Raw genomic sequence first — 21803 nt, 5'->3', positions numbered from 1 at the left:
ACTAAAGTTAATTATGGAGTTCCACAAGGTTCTGTGCTAGGACCAATTTTATTCACTTTATACATGCTTCCCTTAGGCAGTATTATTAGACGGTATTGCTTAAATTTTCATTGTTACGCAGATGATACCCAGCTTTATCTATCCATGAAGCCAGAGGACACACACCAATTAGCTAAACTGCAGGATTGTCTTACAGACATAAAGACATGGATGACCTCTAATTTCCTGCTTTTAAACTCAGATAAAACTGAAGTTATTGTACTTGGCCCCACAAATCTTAGAAGCATGGTGTCTAACCAGATCTTTACTCTGGATGGCATTTCCCTGACCTCTAGTAATACTGTGAGAAATCTTGGAGTCATTTTTGATCAGGATATGTCATTCAAAGCGCATATTAAACAAATATGTAGGACTGCCTTTTTGCATTTACGCAATATCTCTAAAATCAGAAAGGTCTTGTCTCAGAGTGATGCTGAAAAACTAATTCATGCATTTATTTCCTCTAGGCTGGACTATTGTAATTCTTTATTATCAGGTTGTCCTAAAAGTTCCCTAAAAAGCCTTCAGTTAATTCAAAATGCTGCAGCTAGAGTACTGACGGGGACTAGCAGGAGAGAGAGCATATCTCACCCGTGTTGGCCTCTCTTCATTGGCTTCCTGTTAATTCTAGAATAGAATTTAAAATTCTTCTTCTTACTTATAAGGTTTTGAATAATCAGGTCCCATCTTATCTTAGGGACCTCATAGTACCATATCACCCTAATAGAGCGCTTCGCTCTCAGACTGCAGGCTTACTTGTAGTTCCTAGGGTTTGTAAGAGTAGAATGGGAGGCAGAGCCTTCAGCTTTCAGGCTCCTCTCCTGTGGAACCAGCTCCCAATTCAGATCAGGGAGACAGATACCCTCTCTACTTTTAAGATTAGGCTTAAAACTTTCCTTTTCGCTAAGGCTTATAGTTAGGGCTGGATCGGGTGACCCTGGACTATCCCTTGGTTATGCTGCTTTAGACGTAGACTGTGGGGGGGGTTCCCATGATGCACTGTTTCTTTCTCTTTTTGCTCTGTATGCACCACTCTGCATTTAATCATTAGTGATCGATCTCTGCTCCCCTCCACAGCATGTCTTTTTCCTGGTTCTTTCCCTCAGCCCCAACCAGTCTCAGCAGAAGACTGCCCCTCCCTGAGCCTGGTTCTGCTGGAGGTTTCTTCCTGTTAAGAGGGAGTTTTTCCTTCCCACTGTTGCCAAGTGCTTGCTCACAGGGGGTCGTTTTGACCGTTGGGGTTTTTCATAATTATTGTATGGCCTTGCCTTACAATATAAAGCGCCTTGGGGCAACTGTTTGTTGTGATTTGGCGCTATATAAAAAAAAAGTTGATTGATTGATTGATTGATATCAGATCCACTGTGGGGACCCAGAACAAATGAGACAGGTCAAAATTTATGTTTCAGCTTCACCTTTGGGAGTGATCTGTGTTAAATTTGACCATCTTCACAGCAGACACATTGCCAGAGATCAGATACAAATCAGATCCAGCATCCCATATGCAAGTGGTACAAATCCAACCGGTCTGCCCCCCATTCTTATTCCCACTACTAGTAAAAAATCAAACCTGTGCTCTCTGTGGACCAAAAAAGGAAAATCAGATTCATTTAATATTAAAGACCAGTGCGGCTATAGAATTTGACTTATTTATTTCAAAGTTAAAATTCAGACAGTATTTGAGTTCGTGAAACTCACTAAATCTGCCATCCAAGACTGAAGGCAGGTCCATACACCTGTCTTGGATGTAGCGATTTCCAAAATGGACTCTGTGGTTACATTTGTTTTGTCCAAGCTAGTTAATTAGAATCAAAGAGTACTAGTTATTAACTGGTTGAGGTGCCACTATGAAAGCTTCCAGTGAATCCAGAATGATCCATCCACATCGGCCAAGCAGGAGTTCAGATGGACAATGCATGCTAGGAGTTGTACTGCTTGGAACATGGCATTGAGGTAGACAGTCAGATGCTCAGCAATGAGACCTTCACAGAAGGAGACAGCTCCTTGACCTTCTTCTGTGACACTGAAGCTGGCATTCATGTTCCCAGAGCTGTCTTTGTGGACCTGGAGCCCACAGTCATTGGGAAAACTCACAATAGCAGTTCAAGTTCATAAGCCTGCAGGTTCATGGCTGGACTTTCAAAGCATGCAGTAATGTCTCTATCTTCAGGGTGTCAAATTTTCATCACAAAATACCAAACGTTGTCTTTACAACGTGAGTGATAATGCTGTCATGGTAGTTAGCTGCACACCTCCTCGTTTGGGGTTTATTTCGCCGTTAGAAGATATTCAGGCCTTTTCCACCAACAGAATCAACCAACCGGTGTCATTCTGGGTTTATTTAAATCCTGGTTCCATCCAGTGAACTGGTCTGCATTTCCAGCAGTTTTGAGTAGAGCCATTGTAATGAAGGACGTCATCAAAGGAGAATCACGGTGAACACTGAAACCCAGCTGTTTTGGTTCCAGCTTCACACAATCGGCCAGTTGTTCAGGATAGAAGAAATGAGTCGTGTCAAGGCCCTGAAGCCCGTTGGTGCTGGTGTTTAATCTCCGGATTCTGTCATGTGAAGTGGATGAGAGTCTATGACGCCCCTGGACGGCTCACCAGTCTGACGCATCCAAAGTCAGGATCCATTGTTGGGCAGAAAGGGCCATGCAGAATAAGTGTCTTCTCCAAGGACACAAACAGGTAGTATGGGCGGGATTTCAACTCAGGTCTACATATTGGCAAGTCAGCCATCGACCGTGCCACCTGCTCCATGGTGTTCAGGTTAAGAGCTGGTTTATTTTTTGTCAAAATGACCCGAACAGCTCAAAATGTAGCGCAAAAACCTGAACATAGCCCATTTCTCAATGGTGGAAAAGGCCTAAATGAAAAAAGAGGTACATAAGTCTTATACAGGCGCTTAAATCCTATTGGTGCTTATGTTTATCCCAGATTCCGAGCATAATGCAGATCTATTGCAGGTTACTACCCCAGCCAAGGCTGGTAGCCAATTACTACTTAATGGATCAGGACAATGAAGATAAACTGTCTTGTCCAAGGATACAGGCAGGTAGTGTGACCAGGAATCAAACCCAGGTCTGCTGTAAAGATTGGTAGACCAAATTGTATCTTGTATATGTGAATGCAGATACAGGTACAGGTAGCTACCAAGAGCTGTTCCATCCCCATCTGCTGATCACTGCAAAGGAAGATGCTTCCAACAACTATGCCTGCTGGTACTCCAACCTTGGTAAAGGTGTCATTGACCTGGTTCTGAATAGGTTCCATAAACTGGTTTGCTGACCTCCTCAAAGGAACTGAACAGTCAAAATTGAAGCTCAAAATTTTGAGCCTCATCATTTTCACTTTTCTCTTTCTGTTTTTTGTGCTGCAGTCTGACCAGTGCACATCACTACAAGGTTTCCTCATCTTCCATGCCTTTGGAGGAGGAAATGGCTCTGGTTTTACATCTGTTTATTTATCCAGACGCTCAAAGCGCTTTACAATTATGCCTCACATTCACCCATTCACACACCGATGCCCAAAGTGATTTTCCGGTCAGGCCAGGGTTTGAACAGAGGATCCTCTGATCTGAAGCTCAACGCTTAACCACTAGACCATCACATCCCCACTGTGCAACTTAAAGCCAGGAGAACCTGTCAGAATTCCAGGTCATCTGCTTGGCATCTGGAACATAAGGATTAGTGGAAAGAAATATAGCACCACGCTTGTATCAGTTCCAGACAGACACTGCTGAGAAGAAACCGTGTATCAATCCAGTATCAATCCACAAGTGCCAAGCCAGTCTTCTGTACAACAGCCTGACAGTACACTTCAAAACGTGGACACCACAAATGACCTGGAACCACTACAAAGCTGACCACCGGATCCTGATGTGCCGTGTGGAAACAGTTCAGCACAGTGAAAACACCTGGCAGACCAAAGCGAAATGTTCAAGTGCCTAGAAGACTTATTGAGAGCTGTTACAAAAAAAGAAAAAAAAAATTGAGTTGTTTTAAAAAAATTACGTGTTGCTGAAAAAAAGAGATGATTTTGTTCAAACAGAAGTGATAAAATGTGTTTCAGAGTAAGGCCATGTTGAGCAGGTAATGGGTTACACAAGTGATGCTTGTGTTCAGATTTAAAGAAATTATACTTTAAATAAATATATCTAACTTCTACCTTCAGCCTGCTGCCCCAACACACTACAGCATAGAAGACAACGCTGGAGACCACTGAGTGATAAAACATCTGCAACATATTTCTGCAGACATTGAAAGATCTGAGCCTCCTGAGGTACAGTCGGCTCTGACCTTTCTTCTACACAACATCTGTATTTACAGTCCAGTTCACTTTGCTGTCTATGTGGGTGCCCCACGTACTTGTAGTCGTCCACAATGTCCACCTCAGTTCCATTAATGGTAACTGGGTTTGGACAGGTTTTTCATCTTCTGAAGTCCACCACCTGTTATGTGTCGACGCGGGTTGAGGAGCGGACCTGCGTCTGACGGAACCCAGCGCCAAAATAACCAGAAAGCGGTTCCAATAACAAAAACAATTTATTAATTCACCCTCTGGTGCATAATAAAGTGTAGAAAACTAAAACAGCGTCGTTCTGGTGGAGTGAAGGCTGGCACGCTCTCCAGCGCCCAAAAGGATCGAAGCCCGGCGCTTCTGGACTCACTATTATCGCCAAACACCCCCCAGGTGGACACGACAAACGGACTCTCTGCGAAGGATAGAAGAAGTGAGGTAAGTCAGCAGTTACAACTAATATCCTTCAAAAGACACACACTATCAGCAACACATTCAGGTCTGTATTTTAAACTTTATACAAATGAGCAGCTTCTCACAACAGGTGGAGGACCACTCGTCCGCACGCCACAGCAGTGAGAAGCAAGCTGCACCATTCTCATCTCAATTCAAATATACTGCGTAACAAAATACCAAGTTACTATCAAGGAGTAGTCAAACAATTAATCACCTCTGATGTGTGCTGACAGCATGTGTCCCTCACCCTTCCTGCCTCACAGGCTCGATGTGTCAAACCCAGGCGCGGTCCTCAGCGTCTCACAAACGAACATCACAAGGTCGAGTTCCCGGCAATTCTGCTTGAATCACACATGGCTTAAATGCAGAACGCCATCTAATTATCTGCTTCAGCTGAAAGTCTTTAAGGTTGCATGTGAGCACCATCCACAGGTGCTGCACATGATGTTGATGAGGGTGAAGGACTCTTCAGTCAGCACCTTTTCCACAGACAAATCAGTTCTCATGCCACCTGGAGAGCAAAGAAAAGAAAAGAACACCAAAATGTCCAGCCACACCCCCCAACACACAACACCACCAGCTCCTTCCTCTTAGATATGTTGAGATGCAGATGGTTGAGTCCACAAACCTGTTCACCACACTCCTGTACTCAGCCTCCTGGTCACTGCCGATGCAGCCGACAATGGCAGAGTCGTCCAAAAACTTCTGCAGGTGGTAGGACTGTGACCAGAACCTGAAGAAAGCGGTGCAGAGTGCGAACAGAACGTGAGACATGATGTGATGCCCAAAGATGTGAGTGCCACCATCAAAGCCATCAAGCATAAGTGCAATGTCCAGTTTGTGGACTGGTGTCCAACAAGATTTAAGGTGGGCATCAGCCACCAGCTGCCCACTGTGGCTGGAGGAGGAGACTTGTGCCAAGGTCCAGAGGATGATGTGCATGCTGAGCAACACCACTGCCATCACCACGTCCTGGGCTAGACAAGAACAAGTTTGACTTGCTGTTGTCCAAAAGAGCCTCACTCTGGACAAGAAATCAGTTCATCACAGGTTACTCCCCCAGCCAAGGTCGATACGCATCTACAGCTGGGTTCACTGGCACAGTGTACAGGAAGTGTCTTAGATTAGATGAGATAGAACTTTACTGATCCCTTGGGAGGACTCCCTCAGGGAAACTGAGGCTCCAGCAGCATTGTATAGCAGCACACAGGGTAAGAAGCACACCGAGTATCAAAAGTGAAAGTAAAAAAGAAAAACAGTTTGTAAATATAAATATAAGTACATAACATAAATACCAGACATACTGATCAATAGTGGTTCACTGGCTACTACTACTGTTCCTCTCATTCCTGTCCTCTGTCTTCCCATTACTCCTCCTCCCCCTGAGTGAGGAGTTGTACAGTCTGATGGCCTGAGGGACAGAGGAGTTTTTCAGTCTGTTGATCCTGGTGTTGGGAAGGTGCAGTCTGTGGCTGTAGAGCAGGGGTGGCCAAGTTCGGTTCCCGAGAGCCACATTCCTGACACTCTTAGTTGTCTCCCTGCTCCAACACACCTGAATCCAATGAAAGGCGCCTTTCACTGGATTCAGGTGTGTTGGAGCAGGGAGACAACTAAGAGTGTCAGGAATGTGGCTATCGGGAACCGAACGTGGCCACCCCTGCTGTAGAGGCTCCTCTGGTTGCTGATGATGGTGTGCAGAGGGTGACTGGCATCGTCCATAATGTCCAGCAGTTTGTCCAGTGACCTATTCTCTGCCACTGTCACCAGTGTCCAAAGATACAGACAGGTAGTCTAAGTTCACACCTGGAATCCAACCCTACATATTGGTTGTCCGGGTCTGAACCCACAAAAATACAATCAGGTCCAGTATTACATCTGTTACATCAGGTGTATACCACAGCACACAGAGTTTAGGTGTTATTTGACCACATTACTTGTGCTTTCACACCCACCTAGTTTGGAGTTTTCAATGTGTTCTGAACCAAAATAGCAGGTGTGAAAACTGCCTTGTACCCTGGTCTGGACCAAATGAGGTGGTCTCAGACCAGGTCAAGTGTGAAGACACTTTTTGGATTGTTTGGACAAATTAAGAGAAAGGAGGCAGGTTACCATCACCCTTTAAACAGAAGAAGAAAAGTGTGTGTGTTCAACTGGAACTATACAACAAATTGACAACAAGCTGATGTCAGAAGCTTTGCCTTGCCTTACAATATAAAGCGCCTTGGGGCAACTGTTTGTTGTGATTTGGCGCTATATAAAAAAATTGATTGATTGATATTCTGCTACTAATATAAGAATATACATGAATGATATTAATTTCTCTATGATATACTCCATATTCCAATGTAGTGCTTTCAGATCCTGCTGGAGTGGCGCGCACACGATCGGAGTTATCAAACACTGACGGGGAAATCGTCAGTACCGACATAAGTGGCTGGTGTCATGTCAAAGTATCCCTGCCAGGAATTGTATCCCCCTGACGCTGGTCCCCTGATGTCTATTATATAAACAGTCTGATCCTCTTCTGTATTTGTTTTGACAAATGTTGGCTGCACAAATGCGGGACTGAGTTTGAATAAATGTAAGAGCACAGAAATAGCTCGGAAAATGCAGATTTATCCATGAAAATACTGATCATGCCCATCGATTTCTATTCATGTCTGGCTATCAGACGCCAACCAAGATGGTGGCGCTCTGGCAGCAGCCAGCGAATGAGCGGATCACTGCGGTCCTCCATCTAGTGAGTAAATAGAAATCTAGGTTTAACCCAACACAGGTTGATCAAAGGAGACCAGCAAACGGCCAATCAGGAAACCGGACTGGAGTGAACCTCTTCATTGCTTCGCTCTCAGACTGCAGGCTTACTTGTAGTTCCTAGGGTTTGTAAGAGTAGAATGGGAGGCAGAGCCTTCAGCTTTCAGGCTCCTCTCCTGTGGAACCAGCTCCCAATTCAGATCAGGGAGACAGACACCCTCTCTACTTTTAAGATTAGGCTTAAAACTTTCCTTTTTGCTAAAGCTTATAGTTAGGGCTGGATCAGGTGACCCTGAACCATCCCTTAGTTATGCTGCTATAGACGTAGACTGCTGGGGGGTTCCCATGATGCACTGTTTCTTTCTCCTTTTGCTCTGTATGCACCACTCTGCATTTAATCATTAGTGATCGATCTCTGCTCCCCTCCACAGCATGTCTTTTTCCTGGTTCTCTCCCTCAGCCCCAACCAGTCCCAGCAGAAGACTGCCCCTCCCTGAGCCTGGTTCTGCTGGAGGTTTCTTCCTGTTAAAAGGGAGTTTTTCCTTCCCACTGTAGCCAAGTGCTTGCTCACAGGGGGTCGTTTTGACCGTTGGGGTTTTACATAATTATTGTATGGCCTTGCCTTACAATATAAAGCGCCTTGGAGCAACTGTTTGTTGTGATTCGGCGCTATATAAAAAATTGATTGATTTGATTGATTGATTGCACCCGATTCAAAGGATCCAAATGAACCTTCAAATGTTCTGACAGTCTTTACTGTCAGTGATGCAAAGTGGCTTTGTTTAATTTTCTTCTATATTTAGTACCTCGTTCTTTCGTTTTCACGTCTCAACATATCGGCTCAGTATTAAAAAAAACAAAACAAAAAAAAACCTACATTGCGTCCGGAGAGTATTCACAGCGCTTCACTTTTCCACATTTTTTTTATGTTACAGCATAATTCCAAAATGGAGTAAATTCATTTTTTCCCCTCAAAATTCTGCTCATAACACTATAATGACAACATGAATTTTCTTTTTTAAATTTGTGCAAATATCTGAAAAATAAAAAAAGTATTCACACCCATTACTCAAAACTTTGTTGATGCACCTTTGGTAGGAAATACATTCTTCTTGAATATGATGCCACAAGCTTGGAGCACCTATCTTTGGGGAGTTTCGCCCATTCCTCTTTGCAGCACCTCTCAAGCTCCATCAGGTTGGATGGGAGCGTCGGTGCACAGAAATTTTCAGATCTCTCCAGAGATGTTCAAGGTCTGGGCTCTGGCTGGGCCACTCAAGGACATTCAGAGTTGTCCTGAAGCAACTCCTTTGATATCTTGGCTGTGTGTTTAGGCTCATCGTCCTGCTGAAAGATGAACTGTTGCTCCAGTCTGAGATCAAGAGCACTCTGGAGCAGGTTTTCATCCAGGATGTCTCTGTACATTGCTGCATCCATCTTTCCCTCAATCCTGACTAGTCTCCCAGTTCCTGCTGCTGAAAAACATCCCCACAGCATGATGCTGCCACAACCATGCTTCACTGTAGGGATGGTGCCTGGTTTCCTCCAAACATGATGCCTGGCATTCACGCCAAAGTTTAATCTTTGTCTCAGACCAGAGAATTTTCTCATGGTCTGAGAGTCCTTCAGGTGCCTTTTGCCAAACTGCAGGTGGGTTACCATGTGCCTTTTACTAAGGAGCGGATTCCATCTGGCCAGTCTCCCATACAGGCCTGATTGGTGAATTGCTGCAGAGATGGTTGTCCTTCTGAAAGGTTCTCCTCTCTCCACAAAGGAATGCTGGAGCTCTGACAGAGTGATCATCGGGTTCTTGGTCACCTCCCTGACTAAGGTCTTTCCACCTGATCGCTCAGTTTAGACGGGTGGCCAGCTCTAGGAAGAGTCCTGGTGGATCCAAACTTCTTCCATGTATGGATGATGGAGGCCACTGTGCTCATTGGGACCTTCAAAGCAGTAGAAATGTTTCTGTTCCCTTCCCCAGGTTTGTGCTTCAAGACAATACTGTCTCGGAGGTCTACAGACAATTACTTTGACTTCATGCTTGGTTTGTGCTTTGGCTGTTAACTGTGGGACCTTATATGTAGACAGGTGTGTGTCTTTCCAAATTGTGTCCAATCAACTGAATTTTCCCCAGGTGGTCTCCAATTAAGCTGTAGAAATATCTCAAGGATGATCAGTGGAAACAGGATGCACCTGAGCTCAATGACAGGATGCACCTGAGCTTCATGGCAAAAACTGTGTACAATTATGTACATGTGATTTCTTAGTTTTTAAATTTTTTAATAAATTTGCAAAAATCTAAAAAAAACAAACAAAAACACTTTTTCACATTATCATTATGGGGAATTGTGTGTAGAATTTTGTGACATTCATGACTTTCAAATTAAAGACGGATTAATATCAATCATAACATCAATTTCCTGCGCTTCTAAGGAAGTGGTGCCCCTTTCGCGGTATTTAATTAAATTTCCAATTTAATAAAATATTGTTTTAACTTATTTTCACTACATGCCATACAGATATTTTGGTGAAAGACTCATATTGGCCAATATTATTGGCCAACTGATATATCAGTCCCGCTCTAATTAATGCCGGTGTTTTTCTCTGGATTCTGTAACATGAACTGGGTCAGAGTCTGCGACTCTCCCCGGAAGGTATGCTAGTGGCAGCCTAACTCCTCATCCCACTGAGCAACATGCTGTGTTCACTTTCTTTGTAAAGGATCAAATGTAATTGGACAAACAATGCAGATTTGGATCAAACCCCATACACCTATTCTTTCACAGTTCCGTGGTTTAGATGCAAACCTTTCTGTGACAACAGCTACAAATGACTGTCAATGTCCAAATATTAGATCCACAAGAGCGCAGATTTACGTATACCCAGGTTAGGCTATAGCAATGCAACCCCATGTTTTCTTTATTTGAGAGTTGTCATTTAATCACAAAAAGAAAAGTATGAAACAGCTGGTATCAAGTACAGTGAGCACAAACAGAAGACCCCAGTTTAATTGAGAAACAGATCCAAACGGTGGAAAAGATCAGATAAAACACCTGGTAACATGTCAACAAGTGGTTCCTCATTCAACGTTTAACACAGATATGAAACTTTAAGGACGCTTCGCTGTTTACACATTCACAATACAATTCTTTCTCTCTCTCGCTGTCTCTAAACCAAAAAAAAAAAAAAAAAAAAAAAAACCCAAACATAATTCTGTACACATTTTTTCTGTACACATATCTGGATTTGATATTTACAGTGTTTTCCACTGGACCGTGTCACTCTGCAGGTTTCATTTCTGTTTTCATCTCCACTTGGGTGCAAAACAAACTCATGATACAGTACATGAGTTCAGAGAAGAAAGGAGAGAAAATCACAAAATGCAATGCAGCAATATGCAGTTGTGCACCCCCCGTCCCCCCGCCAAAAGCCCTAAAAACCTAAACACCCATTATATAAAGCAGCAGAATCCAGATCTGGGTCTACATATGACAGATGTTTGAGAAGCACTGAGCTGTGGTGACACCTAACTTTGATATTTTTTAAAGTCAATCAGAAGCAAAGAAAGTGGGAAATATGTTGACAGCAGCTCCATCCATCAGTGGTAAAAATGAGTTTCAAACATTTCAGAATTAAGGTCTGGTTCTCCTAGATCTCAGAGAAGAATTGAACACTATGGTGTAAAAAATATATCAGCTGGATTGAAGCAATATTACAAGAGATGGGGGCCAACAAAAAGGGTTTAAAAAATGTCTTCTGATGGTAAAAACTCAATAAAATATCGCAGATTCCAGGTCTGGATCCAGAACCAGCTCATCTCAAATTTGCAGACACATTGTTGCTCTCCTGTGAGTAAAAAGCTCAAGTGATTTGAAGACCCATCTCCAGAAAAAGTGGCTTCCCAATTACCGAAACCCATTAAAAACGCCAATCCAGATCCAGACTGAGGCTCAGATGATTTCAGGCCTGAGCCGTTGTGACAACCAATTGTGTTTGAAACCAAGTGGTTTGGCTTTCAAATTAGACTAAACAAACTTGGTGGTATGGAATCCACCTTAAAAGCATTTGCTGAATCTTGATTTAAAGTGGTTTTAAGTACTCAGAAGACTCTGCTGTGTCTGGATCCTCATTCCTCCACGTCAAAGAGGAGCATTCTCACTTCAAACAGCTCTGAGTTTTGGATCACAAACATCATGTTTTCTCAAAGGGGAACAAGTGTTTTTCCTGTCCTTTCTTCTCTCTCCTCGTCTTTTTCAGTCCACTCGTGGTCCCAGAGTCTTCCTTCACTTGTTTGTTTTGTGGCCAAGACAAGGCCAGAGTGTCAGATGCTGACTTATCTTCAGGACTTCCACCTTCATCCACTTCCTCATCAGAAGAAAGCCCATTGGGTCCCATTTCAGAGTCTTTACTGGAAATCTGACTCCGAGACCCCTGAGTTTTCTTGCCGTAGCGCTTTTTAAGTCTTTCTCGGATCAGAAGCCCCTTCACCAGAACGGTCCAGTTGGCTATCACCCTCTTTTCACGCTTCTGTGAAATGAAAACAGATGAGATTAAATTTTCTCGCTTAGAATATCTATATTATAAATGTCAAGTGGCCTCTGTGTGTGCGTGTGTATGGCTTCGATCACGGGGGAACTACGGAGAACTGACATTTTCCATTTGGTATGCTTAAGTATTTTGGGTCAAGGATGAATGCTGCGAAAACGGAAAGTTGACAGGACTAATATTTTTGGAGAAATTAGCAGTATTATCTAACAACAGTGAACAAAGGGAATTGTGCTGCAATGCACAATGGGAGTTTGGGATAAAAAAAAATGCAAATAAGGAAACAGTGTTTGTTAAGGCACCTTGACACTTGCACAAATTTTATTTGTCGTGCCAATGTAGCCCACTTTGTCCCACTTGACACCACGCTATATAAAATAATCATTTCATAGCTGATGACACATTTGCTCTCAGAACTTGGCTGATGAAATCATTCTCTCATCGCTCCCAGAATGACAGAGAAATTATCTCCAGCTGCAGGTTCTCTCGTGCACGTCGTGCGGTGGAGAATACATTTGGAATCTTATCTCAAAGGTAATTATTTATATGTATTGTAATGGGTTGGTTAAACAGTTGCATTTTCATTCCTTCTTATGAGTTAGATAATGTATCTGTAAAGTTATGTTTATTATAGAGGTAACATCTCCTCATAATCTAATTTCAGGATCAGATGCCCTGCGCGCGATGACACGTAGTGTTTTTGAATAGGTTGAGCAACGTTCAAGACTAGTTCACGCAAGTGGCATGAAATTATTGTGTGCCAGAAATAATGAACATTTCAAAATTTTCTTTGTGCACTGGCATGCAGACACCCACAGTTCACGCAGAGTTTATGACGAGTTTACTCACTGGCATGCAAGATTGCATGCCAGTACAGGAATCAAATTTGTGCAAGTGCCAAGATGCCTTTACAAGAACCTATAGATATCACACATTTTTCATCAGAACCACAAAAAGTAGCAAAGTCAGAAATTATGTTTTTTTTTTTTTTTTTTTTAAACACATTTCAGGATGGGGCATGTGCACCACGGCAGAGGTTACAGTGCTCACATTTCTGATGTAGCCGGACCCAGTGTAGCTTGCCTTGGTACAATACAATCAATCATTCAGGGACAGTTAGACAGATCACCCTGGACATCAGCTAATTAGCTCATTCAGATGCCTGTTAGTACGTGATTGATTGTACACCTGAATGAGCTAATCATCTTGTGGCAGAGCAGGGTTGGTTAGGGTAGTATCTCACTGGGCTGTGACTGTTGGCGAGAAGCAGGAGACACAAATTTACGACAAAACATGAATTAGTGACAATATTTACTTGGAATCACAATGAAATGATGAAACGTTTTTCAGTGCTCAGGATGGGGCTGCTGCTATTATGTGAAAAGAGGCTGTGGAAATACCCCAGACTATAGCCATAGAAGGAAAAGCCCTGTAAATAGTACTAATAAAATAATAACAAATAATAAAAACAAACCTAGTGTGGCTCCATGGAGGAGTGAAAAACAAAAACAAGAAAAGAGTAGATGTTTCGTCTGATGACAGCGCAGTCACCGGCTTGTAGAATGATGTCCAACAGAGTGACACCCTGCTGCTGCATCCTGTCCTTGCTATACATTGTATTATTATTATTATTTTTTACGGGGCTTTGCCTTCTGTGGTAACAGTCTGGAGGTATTTCCACAGCCTCTTTTTACATAATATCAGCATAACAGCAGCCCACAGCCGTCCTGAGCACTTTGTTGGCAAACATGTCATCATTTCAGTATGATTCCAAGTGAAAATTGTCACTAATTCACGTGCTTCGATGCAAATTTGTGTCCATCTACTCTTCAACAGTCGCAGCCCAGTGACATACTACTCTTGGGGGGTCCTTAAAGACTGGTTTGCACATCACTGCTCCAAAAGAACCTACTTGCACAGATGGCATACTTTTGCGCCTTGGGGCAACTGTTTGTTGTGATTTGGCGCTATATAAGAAAAAAGTTGATTGATTGATTGAAGTCAGGTCTCAAGTCAGCTGCCAAAGACTTGGTGGTCATTATGACTTCAGGCTTGACTTGGGACTTGCTGATTCATGACTTGAGAGTGACTTGATGGTGACTTACTACCCACCTCTGATTGATGGACATGACAGGATGTAGATAACATCTGAAATGGTATTGGCCTTTTTGCCAAAGACAGCACTCTTCACTTTTGTGTTTGTAATATAGAGCAGCATGGAAAGGATCTGTGGATGAAACTCTTCAGAAGTTAGCCAACTGGACTTCCAACTGATTGTCCTCTTTAATACCAATAAAACCAAAGTTCTCGTGATCAGCTGAGCAAGAGACAAAGCTACAAGACATCCACCTCTTCAATGTCAAGGAGAAACAGTACAACAATTTAAAGAAATCACATTAAGAGGAGTAACCATCATCAGGAAACTGATCTGAGGACCACCCAAATGTCTCATGATGAATGCTGGTAGAACTATTTGACAGAGATACAACATATGATCTTACTGTACTGGACTCCATTCAGAGGCAAGACAAAAGCCTCTGCAGAAGGGACAACATCATAAGTGATCATTTCCACAAGAGACGTCAACCACATCACTCACACTTGAATCAGATTATTTATTTGGATTAAAAAAGTGACTCCAAAACGGAATAGAATTTCAATTAAACACACATTCTACCCTCACAGCTCAAAATCACTCTGTCAGTCCCAACATCGCGTACATTTCGTCACCAGGACCATATTTTCCGGAGCATGTTTCACCTTTCTCTGTATGGCGAACTCACTTTTTAGCACAGTGTTTCTCTGGGGGCGAGTTTTACAAAAGACAAAACATAGATGGAGAACTAAAGAGTGGATTTTTGCAAGAAGCCCTAAGCTTATGGTGTGTGACATAAGAACTTTTCCTTCCTGAATAAAGGCAAATTGACACGTGCATGAGTTTGATCCCTGCACTTCCGCGCAATTTGTCATGGCAATGCATCCCTCTTTGTCCGGCTTGACAACACGCTATATAAAATAAAGCCTGTGCCATATCATTTTGTAGCTGATGACACATTTTCTCTCAGAACGTAGCTGATGAAACCATTCTCTCATCACTCCCAGAATCACAGAGAAATTATTTACAGCTATGGGTTGTCTTGTGCATGTTGTGCGGTGGAGAATGCATTTGGAATCTTGTCTCAAAGGTAATTATCTATAATATATTACAAATGCTACATGACAACATGGGTCCACTTGTTTATTCATCAGCTGTTTAATTTGGGATATTTGTGTACTGTTGTAGTGTACTTTTATTATTGGAGTTTCTTTTGTTGAGTGCTTCAGCTCCTGGGGAAGCCCTATATAAATGGTTAACATTATTAACAAATCTGTGATTTTTCTGTATGTAAGTTGCACTGGAGTGCAAGTCGCAGGACTTTTCAAACTTGTAAGAAAACTACAACTCATACTCTGGAAAACTTGAAGGAATAGCCTCCTAGGATCTATTGTTCTTGTGTTTAAAAACCAACACATAAAAGATAACAAGCACACCTCTTTCTCCTTCTCCTTTTGGATTTGTTGTTCTTCAATCCAGGCAGCTCGGAGAACCTCTTCATGCTCTTCACAAACAACGTAGCCATCAGTCCTAAAACAGACAAATGATTTAATGCCTGCTTGAACCACAGTGTGGTGACCAATGAGAAGACAGAATGATATCCAGACTCATCTTACACAGCGTGCGAGAATCCATTATGTATGTCGAAGCCAGTGACCGCAGGTACAGCATCAATGTTGAGCTTCTTGGCCACGCGGTGCAGGTTGGGCAACCTGAGGTGAACACATCCCACCGGCAACATACAAGGTTGATACAGGTACACGTTGCCGTAATCATTGCGAGGAACCTGAAGGGGACACACAGAAGAAACAAATACTGAAAGATACTAAAGAAATAAAATACAATTTGTTGTTTCCTGTTTTACTCAGGGTTGCCACAACAAAACTGATATGGATCAGTACTTTGATTTGGTACACATTTTAGCCGTGATGCTGTTCCTGACGCAATTCCAGATAACCATGGAGAATGGGGTACTGCTGGGGGCAAACATGTTAATCGCTTGCATCACTACTGTCAATTACCATATCTTCTGCAATATAAGTCACATGTTTTTTCTGCTTGTAGAACTGACTTTGTAACACAGCGTTTCCATGGGGGGAGTTTAACAATGGACAGTAACGCTGTGTTACATGTGCACGCCACAGCCTGTGCTGTTACTTAACACACTGACTTAATTTGAACAATAAGCAAATAGACAAATAAATGTTCATATTACAACAAAATGGATGTTACTTGATGTGGTTAAGACAAAATAAACCAGCAAATGGACACAGATTGCTGACACACACTGTGGAAACAACAATAAAACTGTGATTCCAGTTGTTTTTGTTTGTTTGTTTTTTAATCAGCTCTTTCATTTGGGATGTTTGTGCATTAATGTAGTGTACTTTTATTATTGGAATTTATTTTGTTTAGTTCCATGATTTCTGGGAAAGTCCCATATATTTATTATTATTATTATTAGTATTATTATTAGTGAAGATGTGATTTCTGTAGATACGCTGCAGACCTTCCAAAACTAGTAAAAAAAAAATCCTTGATTTATACTCCAGAAAAAAAGGAAACTGAACAGTGAATCAATGACATTTCAAAATAATAACGGTTTCAAGTTCTTGTTGCATGGCAAAAGTATAATATACTCTTCTGTGTAGCCCTCATAGCATTACTACTGTATGATAGTGGGTCATATATTTATCATTCCAGAATAGTAAATTTTTCCAGACTGTATTTTTAAAATACAGTACTTCGACCCCCCCCATTTCACACACACCCACCTTCCCGTTCACAGTGACGGGGGGCTGGTACTGTTCCGTCTGCCATTCTCCGAACAGGGGCAGGTCGTTCTCATCCTTCAGCTCTGACATCATTCGAGCTTTTCGGGAGCGATTAGAGAAGCCCTTCACCATCTGTCAGTCACAGTGAGACAGAGTCAGCCTGCCATCATTCTGACATCACTTCGCACACACAGAGTATATTCAGTGTTTCATATGGTTGAAAAGATTAAACATAAACCAAAAATAAATTAAATAACAGCAGTCTTCACTGGTTAATCGTTTGGACAAATGATGATACAAACATCGATCACATTCACTGGTTCCATCTGGCTGGACTCTCTCACCTTGTACGGCTCCTCTCCCAGTCTGACGGTTCGAGCTTGTTTCAGCCACGTGTCTCTGGAGTGCAGCGTGTGGACACAATCTCTACACACAAACAACATGAGGCAGATGTGCAGCACTAATGTCACCTCACTATAACTCTCAGTTTAACTCAACTGAGGTAGCTGCTACCTGCACAGGTTGAAGGCTACATCCACATGTAGCTGTTAGAACAACAACAACAACAACAAAACTAAACTCCAGTTCTTACAGCAGAAAGAACAAAAGGTGTAACTGGTAGATAATAATGGACTTAAACAAAAGATTAAGTGATTTTGCAACCTGTTGCACAAAATGGAAAGCTGTAACTCCAAACGTTCTATGTGCTCATTGTACAGAAACATAAACAACATCACCATCACGTATCATTTGTCTGAGTAGGATTTTCTGAAACAGAAGACCTGAAAGTTCAGCTACAATTTGCCAGACGATACATCTGAGATGCAAGCCTAGATTTGATGCTTTGGTGAAAGAGATCCTCCTCAAAACCACTTCATCATGAAGCTGTATAACTGATGATACAAAATGCAAAATACGCACTATGCACAATTTCTCCAATCACAGCCACAGAAGCCTGTGACAACTTCTTGCACAGTCGCTCAGTTTTTGAGTACTGTCTTAGTGCAGCAGATAAGAGTATTTAGAGCAGAATCCTGCAAATGGTGATACAAGCATCAAATTCAGCACAAATCCTCCTAAGACATTCCTCTTTTGAAAAAAAAAAACGATTGGCCACTTGAATTTTCATTTGGTGGTCAGGTAGGGGTCAAATGAAGAATTACACAGGGGGTCAAAAAGTAAAAATGCTCCAATCATGTTAAAAACTATACTACATTATTTGTCTAATCATAAAGATTCCAAAAAGGTATAGTTTGGACTATCTATGACTGGATGTTATGGAGTTATGGGATAAAAACGGCAAGAGTGGTGACAAAGGTCAGCTTCAGTTTGTACAGGGGTCAAAAGTTAAAGTTGCTCCAATTTTGGTAAAAAGCGATGCAAATTATTACTCGAGTTAACAGAGTTTTAAAAAGGAATAATTTGGACCATGTATCATGCTTCATTATCATGTTATGGGGTAACATATGTCACATGTCGTAGAATCCAATGGACGTTGACCTTGTTTGACCTTTACTTGAAGACCAAACATTCAACACAGTCAAAAAGGTTCCATTTATTAATAAGTCGCCAGTCTGGTTTTTCAAAAGAATAATGTCTAAGGTGTGTTTGTGCCAAATGTGGTGCTATGAAGGATTGTTTCAGTTATCTGATGCAGTACTGCTCCACACAGATTTACCATAGAGTGTCATACTGTTTGTATGTCTTCAAAATTGATGTAAATAAAGTCCAAGACATATTCGGTGACTTGATAATGTTCATATATAGTAGTGTTCAGAATAATAGTAGTGCTATGCGACTAAAAAGATTAATCCAGGTTTTGAGTATATTTCTTATTGTTACATGGGAAACAAGGTACCAGTAGATTCAGTAGATTCTCACAAATCCAACAAGACCAAGCATTCATGATATGTACACTCTTAAGGCTATGAAATTGGGTTATTAGTAAAAAAAAAAAAAAGTAGAAAAGGGGGTGTTCACAATAATAGTAGTGTGGCATTCAGTCAGTGAGTTCGTCAATTTTGTAGAACAAACAGGTGTGAATCAGGTGTCCCCTATTTAAGGATGAAGCCAGCACCTGTTGAACATGCTTTTCTCTTTGAAAGCCTGAGGAAAATGGGACGTTCAAGACATTGTTCAGAAGAACAGCGTAGTTTGATTAAAAAGTTGATTGGAGAAAGGAAAACCTATACGCAGGTGGAAAAAAATTATAGGCTGTTCATCTACAATGATCTCCAATGCTTTAAAATAGACAAAAAAAAACAAAACAAAAAAAAAACAGACGCGTGGAAGAAAACGGAAAACAACCATCAAAATGGATAGAAGAATAACCAGAATGGCAAAGGCTCACCCACTGATCAGCTCCAGGATGATCAAAGACAGTCTCGAGTTACCTGTAAGTGCTGTGACAGTTAGAAGATGCCTGTGTGAAGCTAATTTATTTGCAAGAATCCCCAGCAAAGTCCCTCTGTTAAATAAAAGACATGTGCAGAAGAGGTTACAATTTGCCAAAGAACACATCAACTGGCCTAAAGAGAAATGGAGGAATATTTTGTGGACTGAGAGTAAAATTGTTCTTTTTGGGTCCAAGGGCCACAGACAGTTTGTGAGAGGACCCCCAAACTCTGAATTCAAGCCACAGTTCACAGTGAAGACAGTGAAGCATGGTGGTGCAAGCATCATGATATGGGCATGTTTCTCCTACTATGGTGTTGGGCCTATATATCGCATACCAGGTATCATGGATCAGTTTGGATATGTCAAAATACTTGAAGAGGTCATGTTGCCTTATGCTGAAGAGGACATGCTCTTGAAATGGGTGTTTCAACAAGACAATGACCCCAAGCACACTAGTAAATGAGCAAAATCTTGGTTCCAAACCAACAAAATTAATGCCTCGCAGATGTGAAGAAATCATGAAAAACTGTGGTTATACAACTAAATACTAGTTTAGTGATTCACAGGATTGCTAAAAAAGCAGTTTGAACATAATAGTTTTGAGTTTGTGGCGTCAACAGCAGATGCTACTATTATTGTGAACACCCCCTTTTCTACTTTTTTTCTAATAGCCCAATTTCATAGCCTTAAGAGTGCGCATATCATGAATGCTTGGTCTTGTTGGATTTATGAGAATCTACTGAATCTACTGGTACTTTGTTTCCCATGTAACAATAAGAAATATACTCAAAACCAGGATTAATCTTTTTAGTTATATAGCACTACTATTATTCTGAACACTACTGTATCCATCCCCTGACTTGTCTAAAGAAAACTGACAATAAAACTGACTATTTACAGGTATTATACCAAAGCATTCCATTTCTTATGCAACCCATCATCTTACCTTTTATATTTTTAATTAATTTATATCAAATTGTAGAGATTTGCTTTGAGTTTGAATTTAAGGAAGATAATTTGTATTTGAAATGGTATGAACAAATTAAAATTTGTGAAATACCAAATGTTCCAATACTTCTGGAGGGCACCGTACACCCAGCGTGTAGCAAGGACTGCATCTGCCAAATGCACTGAATGGTGTATATTGACCATTTGGCACGTCTGACTTTATGAATATGCAAGTTGAGGTTTGTTCACTCAACTGCGCACAATTCTGGGAGGAAACATGCAAATAGGAGTTGTTTGCACACGTAACAAGATTTATCAAGGTCAAAAGGACATTTAGCGGGTGATGATCGTGTGTGGAGTTAACTTACTGCACTTGAGAGAACGCTGTTCCAGAACAGAGGCTACACAGAATTAATTAAACAAAATAATTCATTAGAAATGTCAGGCATATTTAACTTTACTTTGTTCTTGTTTATTTAGGAATAAATGTTTCCATGCATAACAGGTGGAAGACGAAGTCTGTGTGGGACATCACACCTATAGGCAAAGGACGCACAGTGCATGAACATGCTCATGCATTGACTATTACAACAAACAAACCATTAATATTTCAGACATGTAATTAATGTTCCATCCATGGTATTTTACCAAGCTGGAGAATAATTGTGCTACTGGTGGAACATAAAGAGAGCTGTGTGCAAAGCGGCCTGTGTGAGTGTCTTGCTTTTTTCAATTCTTTCTTTTTAATTTAATTTAATTTTACTGGCAGCGTGTGAACAAGCTCAGTTATGTCACACTGTTCGTGTGTAATGAAGGGGAATAGCAGCAAGTCACTGATTTAATTTCAATTTATGCTAATGGCAATTAAGTTGCAAAATGTTTGCGAGTGGACTCTTTATAAGCCTTTTGGCTTCCACCACACCCTTGCACTTTATTTATATTGTATTCTCTCTCTCTCTCTCGTTTTATGTATATACATTATTTTGTGTGTTTTATTTTGTGCTAAATAAATAAACAGAATGAACAGAAATCCTTATTTATATACTGCTGCTATGTCACATTACCACCTGCTATCAAATGCACATTTACTCTTAGTAAATCACCCACAAAACTGTCTCCAGCCCAACGCACAAAAGTTTGGATTGCCAAAGTAAGTTAACTTAGCACTCATTATCTGGGATCTTATTAAAGGAGACCCTAAGTGTTTTCATGTTTTTAGAGGAGCTCCTCGTTTTGGTTTGATAAAAGCTCAAAAAAAAAAAAAAAAAAAAAAGGGGCCAGTAAAACACACACACACACACACACACACACACACACACACACACACACACACACACACACACACACACACACACACACACACACACACACACACACAGAGTGACAGCAAAGCAAGTGAAGGGAAGATAACGTGTTATTTTAATGCTAATAGGTGTTTTTCCTCAATGGCTGTATAATACTGTCCAAAACGTTAGAATAAGTCCAAATGAACT

The 21803-nt window shown here is 41.3% G+C and overlaps 1 protein-coding gene and 1 pseudogene across 2 annotated transcripts in view; one reads left to right on the top strand and one right to left on the bottom strand.

Annotated features, from left to right (window-relative positions):
* The first annotated feature begins 1914 nt into the window (after positions 1-1914).
* LOC117511410 lies at positions 1915-3992 on the top strand (annotated as a pseudogene).
* A 7161-nt stretch (positions 3993-11153) lies between these two features.
* Positions 11154-21803, bottom strand: part of xpc (xeroderma pigmentosum, complementation group C) — a 46711-nt gene continuing 36061 nt past the window's right edge. For both annotated transcript variants that reach the window (XM_034171748.1, XM_034171749.1), the window contains 5 exons: positions 17310-17391; positions 16966-17097; positions 15808-15977; positions 15628-15721; positions 11154-12078 (listed from right to left, as the gene is read on the bottom strand). In XM_034171748.1, coding sequence (XP_034027639.1) covers positions 11743-12078; positions 15628-15721; positions 15808-15977; positions 16966-17097; positions 17310-17391 — 814 coding nt within the window. In that variant the 3' untranslated portion in view covers positions 11154-11742. The remainder of the gene's footprint in view (positions 12079-15627; positions 15722-15807; positions 15978-16965; positions 17098-17309; positions 17392-21803) is intronic.

This window comes from Thalassophryne amazonica, chromosome 6, assembly GCF_902500255.1.
Source record: "Thalassophryne amazonica chromosome 6, fThaAma1.1, whole genome shotgun sequence".
NCBI lineage: Eukaryota > Metazoa > Chordata > Actinopteri > Batrachoidiformes > Batrachoididae > Thalassophryne > Thalassophryne amazonica.
The sequence above is the reverse complement of the archived record's forward strand: the minus strand, read 5'-3'. Positions and strand labels throughout refer to the sequence as shown.